The sequence below is a fragment of the Euphorbia lathyris genome, chromosome 4 (assembly GCF_963576675.1).
Source record: "Euphorbia lathyris chromosome 4, ddEupLath1.1, whole genome shotgun sequence".
NCBI lineage: Eukaryota > Viridiplantae > Streptophyta > Magnoliopsida > Malpighiales > Euphorbiaceae > Euphorbia > Euphorbia lathyris.
Genome location: NC_088913.1, coordinates 50,574,525 through 50,593,647, shown reverse-complemented (window position 1 = coordinate 50,593,647; position 19,123 = coordinate 50,574,525). Strand labels below are relative to the sequence as shown.

Below are 19,123 nucleotides of genomic sequence, written 5' to 3'. Positions count from 1 at the left end.
GCCAAGTTAAGCACTCACCTAAATTTCCCTTTAATCTTTTGGGCTAATTAATTCACCAAATGTCACTATAAATCAATTTGGTGCTTAAGGCATGAGTTTGGTGAATCAATTTAGCATTAGAACTAACGTTTTTGGAGTTTTAGTGTGATGCTGCATCAAATACGGAAGGGGAAAGACAATCCAACATATAAAGGAGAAGAAATTCGCGTTTGGGGACCCCTGGGAGCCAGCTCGGCAAGCTGGACACCAGGGCTAGCTTTTGCCAGCCAACAGGTCCAGCTCGGCGAGCTGGACATGTGAATCAGTCATAAGTGACTGATTCAAACCCCTCTTTAAGTGGGATTGAGTCTGTTAAATCCTATTTGTTTCCTGTAACGTAAACTTATGTACTTTTAGGTTTTTTTTACATATTTAAAGACCTTGTGTAACACCCTGATCCAATACCATGTAGATATTGTCCGCTCTGGCCTAATTCCAATACATTGGGCCTCACGGCTTTAAAACGTGTCTGCATGTATTGGATTCACATCTTACTAATAAGCCTCAATCACTCCCTCTCCATTTTTGATGTGGGATTCAGTTCATTCCTGCCCCCATCGCCATCTCTTAGGGCCGCTCCTTGCTCAGCCCTTCTTACCCCGGCGCCACACACTCCGGACCGGGTCGTTACAGGCCCACCAGCTTCCTCCTGGTTCATCCCCGAACCACACATCGTACGTGGAGAGTCAGCTCTGATACCATATTGTAACACCCTAATCTAATACCATGTAGATATTGTCCGCTCTGGCCCAATTCCAATACATTGGACCTCACGGTTTTAAAACGCGTCTGCATGTATTGGATTCACATCTTACTAATAAGCCCCAATCACTCCCTTTCCATTTCTGATGTGGGATTCAGTTCATTCCTGCTCCCATTGCCATCTCTTAGGGCCGCTTCTTGCTCATTGCCATCACTTAATCCTCCATCTGCCATTAAAGTACCAAAGCTTCCTCCATCCCCAGCTTCAAGGATTCTCAAGTTCCATCCTCTAGTCCCAAAAAGACGACTGCTTTAGGTTCCTAAAGGGATTTCTATCCTCATTAATCTATGTTTACTTTAGATCATTCCTATGAATTCTGGGTTGGTTGTATATGTGACAATTATTGCTTCATCTTTAATATAAGTTTCAATATTGATTTTCCAATTGAGTTTCTTACCTGTAGATCACATTCAATGTTTCTCTGATAGCGATTAGGGTGGGTGCCCATATAACAGAAGATCGATGGGTGCATTCTGTGTTTATCTTGGCACAAGTATTGTCTCATGGCAGACTCGCAAACAACCCATGATTTCTCAATCTTCCACTGAAAGAGAATATAAAGTTGTTGCCAATGCTACAACTAAACTCCTATGGCTTCGGTCTTTGCTCTCGGACTTGGGATTTCCACTACTGACATGTGTTCAGACTTGGTGTTACAATGTTGGGGCCATCTATCTCACTTCAAATTCGATGTTTCATACTCGAATGAAACAGATTGAGCTTGATTATCATTTTGTTCGTGAACAAGTTCAATGTTACTTTCTCAGTGTTTGTTTTATTCTGACTGATGATCAAGTTGCAGATATCCTAACTAAGTTGTTTGCTAATGCCCACTTCACTATGCTTCGCTCTCGTTTTTTGGTTCGCTCTCACCATCGGCTTAAGGGGGTGTTATAGATAATTCACCACACTATCTCCTAATTAGAATCTTTATCTAGCTAGTGTTTTTATTTGTCTATGACACTTATTGTCAATCTTAGTTATATGCCAACTCATGTATTCCACTATATATACAAGGCTTTATGCCCAACCCTAATAAATGGAGGTCATTAAACACAAATATCTCTTTATCTATCTTCATCGTATATTCAACAACTACTTCCTCCTCTGCAAGTGATAACTCATTCTCTTGATGTAGACAGACAGATCCGTTGTTCAGGAGAAGAAGAAGGGGAGAATAACATGAAAGAGTCTCAAATCACAACTTGATCTTGATTGTGCTGCTACGACTAAGCGTGGACTAGTATATTTGGATGAAATACTTGTTGTCCTCGAAATTCCGATTAAGATGTCATCAAGATCTAATTTATTGCTCTGCTTGAAATCTCTAATCCTCAAATGATTTTTTTTTTATTGTTTCTTCCTTATTCTTGTTTTTTTTTCTGCAATTTCTTGAGCAACACATTCTATGAGAGAGGAGGGAATTTGCAATCTTTTCATATAAGAGATATGGACAAGAAACTCACGGTAACGTAGGAGAAGATTTAAATGGCAATTTTTAAAGAGTTCGAGATAGATTTCTATTAGAGTGGAAGATAGAGAGAAATTAGGGAGGTAATAAAAGAATAGAAATGTAATAGGAAAAATAAAAAAGGTTAAATTGAAAATCAAAGATCAAATATTTCAATTAATGGAAAGAAATATAAATTTAATTAAACCCGATTTTTGGTGAAAAAAACTTTGAAAAATTTAAATAGAAATTCACTTTTAAAAACTATTTACAAAATTATGTTAAGTCATAGTTTTTGAATTTTGTTTTTAAAAAATAAAAATTTATAAATTAGGGGTATCCAAGAGCTATTTGGTTTGATACGATACGACATCGTTAAACCCTATGCTCTCCTGCACCCATGCATCATCTGATCATACTCTCCTAGTACTCAGCAATCTAACACCATTGGCGACATCTCGACCCTTTCTCTCTCTTGTCTCTACTTGTTTCTTTTCATTTATCCAAACCGCTGCCGATAATTTCAATCTTTCATGGCCAATCCAAGTCCTTGAGCGCTTCATTTACGTTATCCAGGTAAATATGCATCAATTCATATCCTTCTTATTCCTAATTGTGCATATTCTGATTAATTCTTCTTTTACCAGGTCATAGTTTAAAGAAATTGGGTCCTTTCAAAGAAATTAGGTCTTTTTTTTCCTTTCTTAAAGAAAGGGAATTGGATATATTATTGATTAGAGAGTCCAAGAAACTCAATAACACAAATTTTGTAGTGAAGACGAGATTGGTTGCTTTTATTTATTTAATTTTTTTTTTGGTTCAGATTAGTTGATAATCTCAAAGTTTTAGATAGCTAAGGAGATGACAGCCGTCTCAAATTAAGTAGATTTCTGGTCCCTGGAACTTGCTATTTCTGTTTGTGCGTACATGATATTTTATGATTTAGTTATCAAAAAATTTCAATTTCTTAACTAATTGGGATCAAATGAAGGCTACAGTATTATCATGCCATGTTTTAGAATCAATGCCATAACAAACACAAACTTGTTACCAAACAGGTCATATGCTGATGAAAGAGGTAGATGTCAAACATATTGGAACTAAGAATTTACATGTCTGGAGACTGTTGATGACAAAGCTTAACTCCTTGTAGAAAATTTATCATTATTGCTGAGGAAGGATATATGAATTGTTTCAGTTTGTATCATTCTAGATAGAGAGGTTTTTTACACAGACTGGTATTGGTATAAGATGTTGATGAGAAAATGATTAATAAGGAAAGAGAGAATGGAATTTGATCTAAATCAAGAACCTCTAGACCTTCCCCATGACTCCATGTTTGGATTACAAACTCTTTTGACTGAACTGGAAACCGCTGAAGGACGTATAGAGGGGCGTATCAGACAGCTTGAAGCTGTAATTTCTAGAACTAGACAACGTCAGATATGGAGACAAAATCATACTACCCCTCAAACAGTGGATATCTCTATGCAAACTACAGCCTCTGAAGTTCCAACTGATGATATACTGGTTTCTGAAGGAATTGTTGTTCCAATCCAAGGAAGGATGTTTGAAGCAACGAAATTTTCCAAAAAGAATAATATTCATTTAATATCTAAGGCCCTCGGGATGGAGACAGATACGAAAAACAAGGGGAGCTTTTTTGATTGTAATATATGTCTGGACATGGCAAGAGATCCCATATTGACCTCTTGTGGTCACCTGTTTTGTTGGCCGTGCTTCTATTCATGGTCATATATTGGTCATTCAGATGTGAAGGAGTGCCCAGTTTGTATGGAAAAAGTCACAGATAAAAGCATTATTCCGATCTATGGTAATGAAAATGTTACCAATACCCAGAAATTGAGGTCCGAAGAGTCTGGCTTGAAGGTCCCTCCTAGGCCCAATGCACACAGGATTGAAGGTTTAAGGCAGAAATTGAGTATTCGCAGAGGAATATCTTCTTTGCCTGTTCGAAACACTCAGTTGCCTAATATAATTGCTGCAATGGAAGAAAGGTCTCAGTCACTGAATGGTGATGGTGCTCCTTCAACGGCTGAAAGTTCCTCCAATAGTCAACATGTTAGAAATCAGTATACGCATGCTATGCAGACAGAGGGCGTCCAGCAACTTTCAAGGCTGTTGGAAAGATCTGCCTCCTTTTCTTCTCTTTCATCTGCACTGAACTCTGCAATGAGTTCTGCAGAAAGATTGTTTCAGGATCTGGAGGCATCTATAAACAGTCATGGTACGAGAAGAATTAGTCGACAATCATCAAATGCTGCTGATATTGATTCTAGTGTGGCCCAAATTGCATCGTCCTCCAGAAGATCTGAACTCGCCAGAATTTCAGAAGTTTCCAATAGTATAGAAGTGAATTCAACTGCACCAAATTCTTCATCCACCAGACGAAGACGAGAAGTTCCCACGCATTCAGATGTAGAGAATGATCCTCTCCGTAATCCTGTAAGAAGAAGATTGATGTAAAATCTCATATAGAAAGGATGACTCACTTTGCCAAACTTTGTTTTATACTTATCCGAAAGATAAGGTGTGTTTTGTTTAAGCATTTGTGAGATGGTATGCTGGCGATATGTTTTAGTTGGCAGATCAAAATGATGATAGTTCATAGTTTGAAAGAATCTGATATCTGTGTTTTGGGAACCCTTTATGAGCAACTTGAGCTATTTGTGTAATGTAAAGAGCAGCAGCCATTTGTCTGTTCAGCGTATGAATTGCTGTTTGTTTGCGTATATATTGATGTTAGCTGTTTATTATTAGCTGATTGATTATTAGTGTATAGTAAAATTGTGATTAGCTGCTAATGTCCTGAGTAAATAATTTATTAGTCCTTGGATTGTTGCCTAACACATTGTTTAGTCATTGTAGATTAATAATATGCTGTTTATCCTCGTAGATTAATACTACACTGTTTAGTTATTAATTTTTGTTGGGTTAAAGGTACAAAAATACCCCTAATGTTTTGGGTCAGGAGTAATTTTATTCTTAACGTCTAAAATGGTGCAATTTTACCCCTAATGTTGGAAGCCATGAGCAATTTTATTCCTAATGTTGATAAATTGGGTCAATTTGAGAAATAATTTATCAAACTGTTTTCTCGGTCATGAATCTTGTCATCTACACTTTTACACGTGCGTCATTTTATTAGTAACAAGTCATAAATTTATGTTGGGATGTGAAAAAAAATAAAAAATAATAATGTCTTTTGTACAAATTGGTCAAAAAAAATTCAAAAAGTTCCCGGAATTTATAAATATTAATCTCCAATTCTATTGTTAAATTATAAAAGATATGAAATCCTTTTTTTAGAAGGAATTGATATGCAATTGGTGCGGAATAAAGAATAAAAATATTTGTGTTTTATAATTAGAGGTAAAATTGATTCAAATTATCAACATTAGTGGTAAAATTGCTCTTGGCTACCAACGTTAGGAGTGAAATTGCATTATTTTAGATATTAGAGGTATTTTTGCATTTTGATTTTTTTTTTTGTTCTATTCAAATATAATATGAAAATCATCAATAAAAAAAAATAAATGTATACCAACGAAATCATCTAATGAACAACAAAACAATGAACTCTTTATTCCACGTGATGGTGATGTTAGCTGAATAAATAAATAAAACTCATCTAAAAAACCAAGTCAAAATATTTTAAGATATTCTCCCTCAAAATAAAACTCTTTATATATATATGGGAAAATGTTCTAGGGTTATGGAACCAAAATAAAATAGCCCCTCAATAAATGCACATCATATTTCTCCCTCCTCAATTAATTCTTAGACTTTCTCTCTCCATTTACCTTTACAATTCACCATTTCTACAGAAAATCCGATGTATTGTTTCCAGATTCCGGTGCTAGGTTCCAGATTTCGGTCACCGCGAAAAAATTTCCGATTAGCGAAGGAAAATTTTATTTAATTTTTCGTTGAGGGACACTTTTCCGTTGAGACTAAAACCTCAATTTATGTATTCTGGGCAATCGTTTTTATCGTCCAGGCACAAGTTTTAATGTAACCAAAGAAGAAGACGTTTTCATTTTACTATTAATTGGGCTATAGAAAAAATTTCAAGGAAGAATGATATTGGCAATTTATTCGGTTTTTCGTTGAGAGACAGTTTTCCGTTGAGACCAAAACCTCAATTATGTCTCCTGGGCAATCGTTTTTATCGTCCAGGGACAAGTTTTAATGTAACCAAACAATAAGACGTTTTCATATGACTGTTAATTGGACTATAGCAAAGAACACTTTCAATTCTTGTAATCAATCAATAGATTATGCAGAAGACAGCTGGTCGCTGCATTTACCACAAAATCATTCATCCACAGAATTATATATAGTAAGCTTTTGGTACGATGTAATATAATGCAATGAAATGTTGTAAAACAATCGTGACTCATCAAGCGAACCGAATTGTAAGATTCAGTTAAACTTTATGATATTATAAAAAAATTGAAGATTTACCGTATTGAACTTAAAATACTATCAAATATTAATCTAGAAATGCAATTTAATGTAAGCAAAGAAATCATATTAACCAATTACTTAAAATTCAAATCCAGTGGAAATGCAATCCTAATAGAACTAATTCACAATTATTATATTTAATAGCTTAGAGCATCTCCAACATCCTCTTAATTTGGCTCTTAAGTTAAAATTTGAGGAAAGAGATTTAAAATTCAACACCTCTAATAACTAAGAGTCTATCCATCCTCTCTATTAATAGATAGTCTCTCTCCACCTCTTAGTGCCTCTTAACTTCATTTTTTATTAATAATTTATTATCGATGAGTCTTTCTCCTCACATTATTGATAAATATAACAATTAATAATAATATTAACAATAAAATAATAAATAAGAATTGAATGTAAGGAGTATTGTTGGAGATGATATATCTTAGTCATTCTTAAATCACTAAGAGTCAATTATGTATATTATTTTTAGAGTGTACTATGGTTTTCTGAGTAGAGAAGATGAGTTTGAATTTCTAACTATGGTTTTCTGCCTCGTTGTCAACTTTATAAGATTGAATGGAATCGTAAGATTTTATTTTAATTTACACTCGCCTGTAGATTCGGATCGAAATAAAGCTGAATTGAATCCAATAGTAATATTCAAATCCAGAACCAAAAGATTATAATTTTAGTGGTTGTTGTTCAAACACAAACCGGAGAATGAAGTAAAAAGTTAAAAAGTAACATGAGAATTTGCTTAAATATACTTCTATTCATACATTATTTCCCTAATTGGATCAAGTTCGGCATAAACCCTGTTGTACCTTTATTTGATTTTAGTTTCTTTCTATCGTATATTGCCCATCGGCCCTTACTTGTTTGTTCTAATCCTCCTATCAAATTAGATAAGTTTCTCTTCCTCCCCCTTAATTCAGCATAATTGTAGTCCATAATCTCAACTTTTTTATCCCAACTGAGAAAGTTCAGACATAGTGCAGCCTTTTCCATTGCCACACTTTTAGAAACACAGCTTTCATCGGTGTATTTAATCTGAAATGGGGCTTCATTTAAGAAGAGAACTGTGTTACATATGAACTTATGTGAGAAATCTTCATCCTCGGTATCCTGGTGAGTGAATTCGTGTATTGGCTCTTGCAAAGACAGTTGCTGAACTGTCTCCTTCAATATATCCGAATTTTTGAATGTAATGGTATTCATCTAAGAAATCGGTCATCAAACCAAAAAAAGGTCGAATATTAATATAAGAAATAAGGTAAACTTAAGGAGAACAAGAAAATATGATTTATATAGTAAACACATACATCAAACAACAACCTATTATATTGTCAGAAAAACAAGGAAAATGGGAAAACGCCCTAGTACATATCTATTCAAGTGAATCCATTAAAGCAATGTGGATTCGGTCTACTAGACGAAGGACATTTTTGTTTCCCTTAAGTACAACCCTATGTAATTTTTTATCCACTTCATAATCTCGCTTGTCTTCAGACACTTGCATTGCAAAAGCATCATCACCATAGGATTTAATCTTCTCTATTTCTTTGTGGCTGTAGTCTTCAAAGATCAATTGGTGTTTTCCCTTAAGAAAGTGCATTGCTTTCTTGCAAGCATCCCATCGGGCTTCAGGTTCAGATGCCGATGGCTCACTGACGACGGTATGATAGCATGCAAGCTCATTTTCTATTCTTTTGTACATAAAAGAGACAGTCACTATGAAATTTTGGTTTTCGATTGTGGTTCTTGAAACGAAATCTGGTAATTGAAGTGTATCTAGGGTTTGCGTTAAATATCTGTCAAGAGGAACTCTAACAGTAGACATGGCTGGAGATTTATTTTGGGGTTCAAACATAACATTGTATGAGGAGTCAGTAGTAAATATATAATTTGCAAAGAGTAAAAACATAAAATAAAAAACAATTGGATAAGGAATGATTACCAGGAACGCTTGTGGATCGATTTTCCATGCGCGTCCTATAATGGGTATACAAATTTCAGCCACACTTATGAACTTAAGCGGAAATCTTATGAAAAACAATACGATTCATTCAATTTCATTAAGAAATCATGTGAAGGATATGCATCTTGGGCAAAAGTAAGCCAGAGTGAACTGTGAATGTGAAACTGTGAAGGGTATTCATCTTGGGCAAGAGTAATCCAGACTTTATTTGTTAGCAAGACTAACATAAACAAAGTAAAAATTATAAAGTAATTTGCCATAAATTAATTTGAAATTGTTCAAACACAAACTGGAGAATGAAGTTAAAAGTTAAAAACTAACATGAGAATTTGCTTAACTCTACTTCTACTCATACAATATTTCCCCAATGCGATCAAGTTCGGTAAAAGCCCTACAAAAACATGCTCTGATTTCAGTTTTCTTTGCATTGCATACTGCCCTATGGTCCGTACTTGATAATCCTCTTATCAAATGAGCTAAGTTACTCTTCTTATGCTCATATTCAGTATAATTGTAGTCCATAATCGCAACTCCCTTATGAATACGAAGATATTTCAGACATTCTATATCAGCCTTCTCTATTGCTATGCTCTGTGAAATACAGCTTTCACCGGTGAATCTAATCTGAGTTGGGTATACATCGAAGAAGAGGGTTGTTCCACATATGTGCTTCTGTGGAAAATCAAAATCCTCAGTATTCACGATAGCGTGATCGTTTACTGGCTCTCTCAAAGACAGTTGTTGAACTGCCTCCTTCAATATATCCGATTTACTGAATGTAACAACGGTATTCATCTAAAAAACCGGTTATAAAACAAACCAAAAGGCCAAATATTAATCTAAGGAATAAAGTGAACATAAAGAGAACAAGAAAAGAAGATGATTTATATTAATGGTAAATATGGTAAACACATACACCAAAAAACCTATTAGTAAACATAAAAAACAAGGAAAAGGGCAAAACGGCCTAATACATATCTATTCAATTAAATCCTTTGAAGCACTGTGGATTTGGTCGACCAGACTAAGGACATCTTTGTTTTTCCTAATTACAAACTTAGATAAAAAAAAATTGCTTCCCAATCTATCCTTTCTTCATACATTTGCATTGCAAAGAATGCATCATTAACGTTGTTGAGCGATTTCCGCAAGTGCACGGCTTCGCTTGTAGTAATAAAAAGATATTGATCCCACATGGAACGTTTTTTCACAAAAACTTATTTTGATACAGTTTAAATACGTCTTTAGGTTTATTTTATAGATAATCGTTAATTGAATTGGATTGAGATTGAATTAAGTTAATAAGAATGAGATTAGAATTACATGTCAGAAATTTAGAAATCAATTCTGTCTTGAGATTAGATTACAAGACAGAAACATTTAGCGTTTAAAGTAAGAGAAGTTTTGAACTCGTTTGCATTAAGCAAAGATATCAACTTTAAACTTTGTAAAAATTATAAGTGTGTAATAAAATGTAAATTTCTTCAATTAAAAGGCTTTGAACCGTAGAAATCCCCCTGATGTTGAGTAGATTTCTACCTTAATCAAATTGATACTTATTTCCGATAAGCCGACCCAACAATCATATCATCCATAAATAAGAACTTGCTCAAGTGTTCAACGAAGTTTCCTTGTAACTATGTGAATTAAATACATTTTAATGAAAACACCAGAATCTTACTTCGGAGAAATTGCCAAAGTAACTACAGAAAGATATATTGAAATGCATAAACTTTTATTATGTGATTTGTGAATTGATACAAGTTTACAGAGAACAGGAAATATGAAAGCATTCGAAGTGACATTCGAGTTTCGGGTCGTCAATCCTTTCCTCAAACCTCATTGGAGTTTGTCAGGCTCTGGGGTCGCATCCACTGCTTGATCTTCTCGCTGAATCTTCGGAATAGAGATGATGTGTCTTCTATCGAAATGTAAACTCGTCTTCGAACAGTTCTTAAGCTAAACTTAATTGCTACTGTGTTTGTAATAAATCTAAGAACAATTTGTGTACATCAGATTGCTTTTACAGGAATGAAATCTAAACTCTGAATCGTTTCTGTCTCAGAATTTCTGCATAAATTCTGCACTCTAATCTTAATTAATCTAACTCTATTTTTTCTCTCTGAACTCTGAAATCAACTCTTTATTTATAGATGTTGAAGAGTCGTATTGAAGGGTCGTGTCCGCTGCGAAGAGACGTTTCTATCCAACCGAACAGACGTGTTTCTTTGAAATTAAATATGTGAAAATGGTGCTGACAGTCCTGCTGATCCAACCGAGATTTTGGAATATATATCGAGATGAGAGGAGCAGTTTTAATTCTTCAGAACGAAAGGAGAATTGCCAGAAATTGGCGTGTCGCGATCGAGATTAGGGAATCTCGGTCGCGACACGAGATTTTCTTCCCGGATCAGACTTCGTTCCCGTCCTTCGTATCTGTGCGCTGAATTTCCTCATCTTTTTGGCTCGTAACTTGGGGGTTTTCCTTCGTTTTTTATCCGTTTTCGCTCCTATTTAGATTTTACCAAATATTTAGGTACCTTGCATGAAAGAAACATATTCGGATGTAAAAGTACTCTACTTAGATATAAATAGCACGATTTTATAGCAAAACTGATGTAAATATTAATGATATTTTAGGTATATTTTGGGCTTAACAAATCTCCACGCTTAATCTTTTGCTAGTCCCGAGCAAAATTTCACTGAATTTATCCTTTAACCAATCTCTTTATGAAAATAAAACATATATCTTTGTATTCCTTTTTGAATTAGTTAAACCGAAAAGATTAATTTTGCATGGCAAATTTATACGCAAAATATCAAACTAACTAGTATAAAGGCAATATATTATTCGTCTTGTATCTCAATTTTTAAATTGAAGTATTCGGGACGATATAAGCACGCATATTATTGAGTCTTTCATCTCAAGGCATTTCAAAGCACAAAATTTCCTTTCCTAAACCTAAACTATGAATATGAAATGAATAAGTACTTAGGTTTTTATTTATTTGCTTAGTTACGCCCGTGATAAGGGTGGTCTCGACCGTAACTTTATTTTAATTGCTTTGTGTTCGCTTAAGAGGTACCGACCATGCCATGGGTGGACGCAATCGTTACTTTTGGCTACGATTCTTAGCTGGAATAAAACAATGTTCGAGAGAATGCTTCCTGTATCAAAGTTGAGTTTCTTTGTAAACAAGCAAGGTCTTGTGTTGTAATTTATTTCCTCACAGATACGTCGGACTTTTATAGAAATAGGTCACAGTGATTCAAACGGAATCCTTACTGTTCGGGTGTTGTAAGCTCGATAACAGTGGGAACCGAACAATAGACTGTGGATTTTTGGCTATGATTCTTAGCTAGAATAAAACAATGCTCGACAGAATGCTTCCTATATCAAAGTTGAGTTGCTTCCTACACAAGCAATGTCTTGTGTTGTAATTTATTTCCTCACAGATACGTCAGACTTTTATGGAAATAGGTCACAATGATTCAAACGGAATCCTTACTGTTCAGATTTTGTAAGCTCAATAACAGTGGGAACTGAACAATCGACTGTGGATTTTTGGCTACGATTCTTAGCTGGAATAAAACAATGTTCGACAGAATGCTTCCTGTATCAAAGTTGAGTTTCTTTGTACACAAGCAAGAATACGTTCGATCTGCGGTTGCTATATATATATATCTATATATATATACATATTCCGTTATATCTAAACGAACTATTTTATATTTTATTATTCGATTTTGAATTCATAAATGTGCATTAAACATTTTCATATTTGGAAATTGAAATTATTATTTTTTTCTTTTTTAAGGTCTTGTGTTGTAATTTATTTCCTCACAGATACGTAAGACTTTTATGGAAATAGGTCACAGCGATTCAAACGGAATCCTTACTGTTCGGATGTTGTAAGCTCGATAACAGTGGGAACCGAACAATCGATAGTGGATTTTTTGCTACGATTCTTAGCTGGAATAAAACAATGTTCGACAGAATGCTTCTTGTATCAAAGTTGAGTGGCTTCGTACACAAGCAAGGTCTTGTGTTGTAATTTATTTCCTCACAGATACGTCGGACTTTTATGGAAATAGGTCACAGTGATTCAAACAGAATCCTTACTGTTCGGATTTTGTAAGCTCGATAACAGTGGGAACCGAATAATCGACTGTGGATTTTTGGCTACGATTCTTAGCTGGAATAAAACAATGTTCGACAGAATGCTTACTGTATCAAAGTTGAGTTTCTTTATACACAAGCAAGGTCTTGTGTTGTAATTTATTTCCTCACAAATACGTCGAAATTTTATAGAAATAGGTCACAGTGATTCAAACGGAATCCTTACTGTTCGGGTGTTGTAAGCTCGATAACAGTGGGAACCGGACAATCATCTATGGATTTTTGGCTATGATTCTTAGCTAGAATAAAACAATGTTCGACAGAATGCTTCCTGTATCAAAGTTAAGTTGCTTCGTACACAAGCAATGTCTTGTGTTGTAATTTATTTCCTCATAGATACGTCGGACTTTTATGGAAATAGGTCACAGTGATTCAAACAAAATCCTTACTGTTCGGATGTTGTAAGCTCGATAACAGTGGGAACCGAACAATCGACTGTGGATTTTTTGCTACGATTCTTAGCTGGAATAAAATAATGTTCGACAGAATGCTTCTTGTATCAAAGTTAAGTTGCTTCGTACACAAGCAAGGTCTTGTGTTGTAATTTGTTTCCTCATAGATACGTCAAACTTTTATGGAAATAAGTCACAGTGATTCAAACGAAATCCTTACTGTTCGCATTTTGTAAGCTCGATAACAGTGGGAACCGAACAATCGACTGTGGATTTTTGGCTACGATTCTTAGCTGGAATAAAACAATGTTCGACAGAATGCTTCCTATATCAAAGTTGAGTTGCTTCGCACACAAGCAAGGTCTTGTGTTGTAATTTATTTCCTCACAGATACGTCGGACTTTCATGGAAATAGGTCACAGTGATTCAAGCAGAATCCTTATTATTCGGATTTTGTAAGCTCGATAACAGTGGGAACCGAACAATCAACTGTGGATTTTTGGCATGTGTAATTTTTATTCTTTCAAGGACTTAATTTTCTAAATAACAAATGAACCACATACATCTTATAAAATGAAAAATACTAGAATGGTGCATACGCCTAGCATTATTTGAAATAAAACTTTACTATATTTTTATAGTTTGACTATTTATTTCCAGCTAAAAATAGAATAATAGTATACTTTTGTTAAAACATGATTTAGTAGTGATGTAAGGGTAGAATTATCAACAAAATAGATTTTTTTTAAACAAAAAAATATCACACAAGTAGTAATTTGGATGAAAAATTTATTTTCATTCCTTTTGGAAGGCTTTAGGACAATTGTAGATCCCAACATGCATCAAATTTTGTGAAAAGGGAATAAAAGAAGTAATTTATTAGGTGCAATAAATGAATGTGTTGGAAAAAAAGCAAGAAAAAGGGGGAATGGCGAAGATAAAAATCGGAGTGAGGAGGAGCAATCCGCACTCTATGTGTGGAAAGGAAGTATTTCGTTCCGTAGTTAATACTTTTGATTGAAAGGAACAACAGAAGATCCTTGTAGTTCAGTGATAAGGTATGAAGTGCTCTTTATAACTTGGACTACGTTCGATCTGCGGTTGCTACTTATTTTTAGATATATATATTGATAACATTGTGATATTATCCCAAGGATCAAAAAGGATATTCGCCTAAAGAACGCCACGTGTTGGTCGCCTGATACAAGAATTCCGCGGGGTATCGAAGTAAAGAGATCCGACGGGCGGATCACCTAGGACTCGTCAAGAGAGACCCGCGGGCAAACCTGTGAGGCGAATCTCCATAAGCTCTCAATCCGCCATTGGAACGGCTGGGCCGATCTAACAATAAAGACCATTAATGAGCTATCAATTAGCTAACCGCCAACTTAAGGGTAACTTGTAACCGCCATTAATGGGACATTAATGGAGGCTTTCTAGTTACTGGAAGTTACGAGTTCATAGCTATATATAGCCTGTGTCTCAGGCTATCAAGGTACACATTCACTTACCCTTTGTCAATTCAGTTTGCTCTCTTGTTCTTCCTTACTGACTTTGGCATCGGAGCTTCCCCCCGTCGAACCCAACGACGCCCCCACAGGGATGGAAGCTGATCGGAATTTCTCCACAAGTCATCAATTGGTGCGGTGATCGTGGAACTCTTAATCAAATAAAGGGTTTTCGTTCACATTAGGAAAAGATATGACTAACGGAGGTTAGAATCCCTCCTCTGGGATTGAAACGCCCCTGGCAACACCCTCCAGCCAACCTGAATCAAGCGCAGGATGCGTTGAATCGAGCACTCCAGCAGCCCAAGTGGGAAGGAGTCTATCACCAGATGCATTCGTTGAAACATGCGCTGGAGCCATAGGGAGAGAGTTTGGCCTAGAAATGGAGAGACGCCTAAGGTCGTTCATGATAGTACCAGAGATTCGGCGCATCACCCCTACGTCATCTCAATGGCAACAGGCCATTGTGGGATCTGGCGCCCATGATTCTTCATTCTTCCAAATTCAACCCACGGATTCCATGGTGACTACTACAGTGGCCGGTAATAACCCACCACTCAATCGGCAATTATTTTCTGAGGCCGGTGGAAGTCAACGAATAAATCTGGGCGGATCAGATAATTTAAACCGCCCGTGGTCGAGTCTCCTAGAAGGCGGATCAGAAGGGCAAAGGCACAAAAAGCGTAGAAAGGAGAAAAGTAGGCGGTCTAAATCACCTTCGCCTCGGAGACCGAGATCCTCTCGCAAGGGTAGATCACCCCCATCTACTGGACGTAGACAGAGTAAAAGGCCAGTAGACACACCACGTTCGGATGGGCCACCGCCACCACCACACCAAGGGGATGATGGGCACATTCCTTCAGGAGGCCATAGAGGGGGTAACGGTCAAGCTCCTCCGGGCGGACAGGGTGGAGGAGGTGGAGGTGGACGTGGAAGCGGAGGCGGACGATCACCATCGGATCCATCTTCTGGATCCAGCTCTTTATCTTCTCCAAGTAGATCTCCACGGAGAGGACACCCAAGGGCGGGTCCGGAGAATTTTGACGACAGAGTTTGAGCTGCGGTGCTCCGCATGAATGAGGAGAATGCCAGTCATAACCCATTCGCCAATCGTGATTCGCCCTTTACGGCTTGGATCGAAGCGGAGGAAACGGATAGGCATTTTAAAATACCTAATCTCCCTATATACACGGGTGCTGACAACCCAGAGGCCCACGCCAGGAAATATCGAATACTGCTTCGCCTTAACCGTGCAACGGAACCAGTGCTATGTAAAATGTTTATCACCATGTTAGGAGGTCCCGCTTATGACTGGTTCCAATCTCTACCTCCTGGCTCGATAGACAGTTGGGATCAATTGAGCAGAGAGTTTTGTGCTAAATTCGCCGGCTGTATCCCTCCAGTGGTCAAGTCACGGAAGCTTTTTGAATTAAAACAGAAGGCGAACGAATCCATTCGAGAGTATGTAAACACTTTTAACAAATTGTGTATACAAATTGTTGATGTGGATATCTCCATAGCAGTGGAATCTCTGGTGAAGAACACAACTTGTAAGAGTTTACAGGAGGATCTAATTCGAAAGAAGCCCACCAGCATGGCAGAATTGATGGAGCGCTGTAAGGACTTTATGGAGGTGGATGACATTCGCCGCGAATCACTATCTCCGCCTAGAAAGGACAAAGGCGAATCTCGCCACCGAGATAGAGAAAATGAGAAGCACCAAGACTCCTCCTCTAGAGGCCGGCGAAGGGGTTCAAAGAACAAATCGACGTTTGTCATGTCCTTCACGCCTCTTAATGCCTCTAAGAGTGAAGTGCTCATGTGGATAGAGAACAGCCAGCACAAACGGAGCATTTCATACCCCGAACCTAAAGGAGGGGAGTACACCAACACTGGTAAAAATCCTAAAATTTATTGTAAATATCACAGGAAAAATGGCCATGACACAGACGCATGCTGGGAGTTAGCCCGGGAAATAGAGCGTCTCATTGAGAGAGGCAAATTAGATCGGTTCATCCAAAATGATGGCAAGAAGGGAGATGGTGATAGATCCAGAGATGACCCGAAGAAGAAAGGAAAAGGGACCATCAATGTCATAGCTGGCGGACCTGGGTACCAACCAGTACTGAAAAAGGCAAAGACCACCGCTCTTGACAGGGCATCACTGAATCGCCCCTTTGCAGATGTAGGTCCAGAGATCTCTCCTCATGCAGATGCCTTGGTCATTACTATGATGGTGGAAGGCTGGGAGATAAAAAGAGTGATGATAGATACTGAGAGTTCGTGCAATGTCATCACAAGGAGAGCATTCGCCAAACTAATGGTAGACCCAATCCAGGTGGAAACCACCATAGTAGACATCCTGGGAGTGACAGGACACACCATTCGCACGAAGGGCCAAGTAACGTTAGATTGTGAGTTAGCGGATGACGAACAAGTCTGGAAAGGTGATTTGGAATTCTCTATCTTGGATGGTCAGTTAGCCTATAATATGATCCTTGGGCGACCTTTTATCTCCGAAGCGGCGGCCCTTATCTCCATTCGCCACTTAACTCTTTACATCCCCACGGCCAAGGGAGGTGTAATGATCAGAGGGAGTCAAAAAGTAGCTCAGGAGACATATTCGGCATCATTAATGATTCGCCCCCAGTCAAAAGAAGAAGACGAAGAAGAAGAACTCGTCACAATGGCCTTGGGCGAAACGGAAATGTACCTCATGGCAGATGAAAAGCAGGTACGGATGGCTAAAGGGCTCAAAGGAGACATTAAAGAAGCAATCACCAAGGTTCTCCATGAAGCAGAAGACGTCTTTGCTTGGAAGGATGAGATCCTCCCCGGGATTAGTCCAGATGTGATCACTCACAAACTCAACATCGACAAAGATGCAGTCCCGGTTGCCCAAAAGCGGAGAAACCATGGCCTAGAAAGGCAGAAGGTGATAGAGGAAGAAATCACCAAGCTCCAACGGGCGGACGCCATTGAAGAGGTACTTTATACACAATGGCTGGCGAATGTCGTTCTAGTAAAGAAAGCAGGCGGATCCTACCGCATGTGTATTGACTTTACAGATCTCAATAAAGCTTGTCCAAATGACAACTACCCCCTACTGTGTATCGATATCCTCGTAGATGGAACCGCGGGACACGATATGTACTCCTTCACTGACATGAAATCCAGCTATCACCAAATCCCAATGGAGCCCTTAGATAGAATCAAAACCTCGTTCGTGACTCACCGAGCCACTTATTGCTTCAAAGTCATGCCCTTCGGGCTTAAGAATGCAGGTGCAACCTATCAACGGATGATGAATAAAATATTCGCGGAAAGCAAAGGTGATAACTACTCCATCTATGTGGATGATATGATCATCAAGAGTACCACTGTGGAAAAGCATGCAGATGATGTAAGGGAGGTACTGGGCGTACTCCGACGTCACAATATCAAACTGAACCCAAAAAAATGTACCTTTGGTGCAACGTATGGAAAGTTCTTGGGATTCATGATTAGCCAGAAGGGAGTGAGCCCAAATCCAGACAAGGTTAAAGCCGTTCTGGAGATGCAAGCGCCACGGAATATCAGGGAAGTGCAACGCCTTAACGGGCGGATCGTAGCCTTGGGCAGGTTTATCTCTTGTTCGACCCGCAGATGCCAACCCTTTTATGAGGTCATCAAGAAGCAAAAGGCGTTCGAGTGGAATGAGGATTGTGAGAAGGCCTTCGAAGGAATCAAACGGTTTCTCACAGAACCACCCTTAATGAGTCGGCCCTTGAAAGGTGAGGACCTTTATATGTATGTCTCGGTTACAGATAAAGCTGTTTGCACGGTCATGATAAGAGAAGAGGACGGCCAGCAGTATCCAATTTATTACGTGAGCAAAGTATTAAAGGATGCTGAAACTAGATACTCCAAGCTTGATAAAATGGCGTTGGCTGTTGTCACCACGGCAATCCGCCTTAGGCCATACTTTCAGGCTCATACTGTCATAGTTCGAACAAACATACCCATGAGGAAGGTATTGCAAAAGCCGGACACTTCTGGCAGATTGATGGAATGGGCAATCCGCCTTGGAGAGTTTGATGTACGATACGAGAGCAGATCAGCCTTGAAGAGTCAAGTCCTGGCAGACTTTGTGAATGAATTCACAGAAGAAGGAATGAATCTCCCCAAATCTCAAGTCGAGGAATGGACGATGTACACAGACGGAGCTTCCTCGGCAGAAGGAGCTGGTATAGGCATCGTAATCACAGGCCCCCAATATATAAAACTAAGGTACGCAGCAAAATTGGATTTCATAGCAACCAACAATGCAGCGGAGTACGAGGCCTTAATATTGG

The 19,123-nt window shown here is 37.9% G+C and overlaps 1 protein-coding gene across 3 annotated transcripts; it reads left to right on the top strand.

The window, feature by feature from the left end:
• Positions 1-2,662: 2,662 nt before the first annotated feature.
• LOC136227717 (uncharacterized) lies at positions 2,663-4,983 on the top strand. Of its 3 annotated transcripts, none has more exons than XM_066016457.1 (2): positions 2,663-2,828; positions 3,311-4,983. In XM_066016457.1, exon 2 carries the CDS (start codon positions 3,540-3,542, stop codon positions 4,737-4,739), a length of 1,200 nt encoding a protein of 399 aa, XP_065872529.1. In that variant the 5' UTR covers positions 2,663-2,828; positions 3,311-3,539; the 3' UTR covers positions 4,740-4,983. The 3 variants fall into 3 exon arrangements, with proteins under 3 accessions (XP_065872529.1, XP_065872532.1, XP_065872530.1); XM_066016460.1 differs by having other exon boundaries at positions 3,076-4,983; XM_066016458.1 differs by having other exon boundaries at positions 2,900-4,983.
• The last annotated feature ends 14,140 nt before the right edge of the window (positions 4,984-19,123 follow it).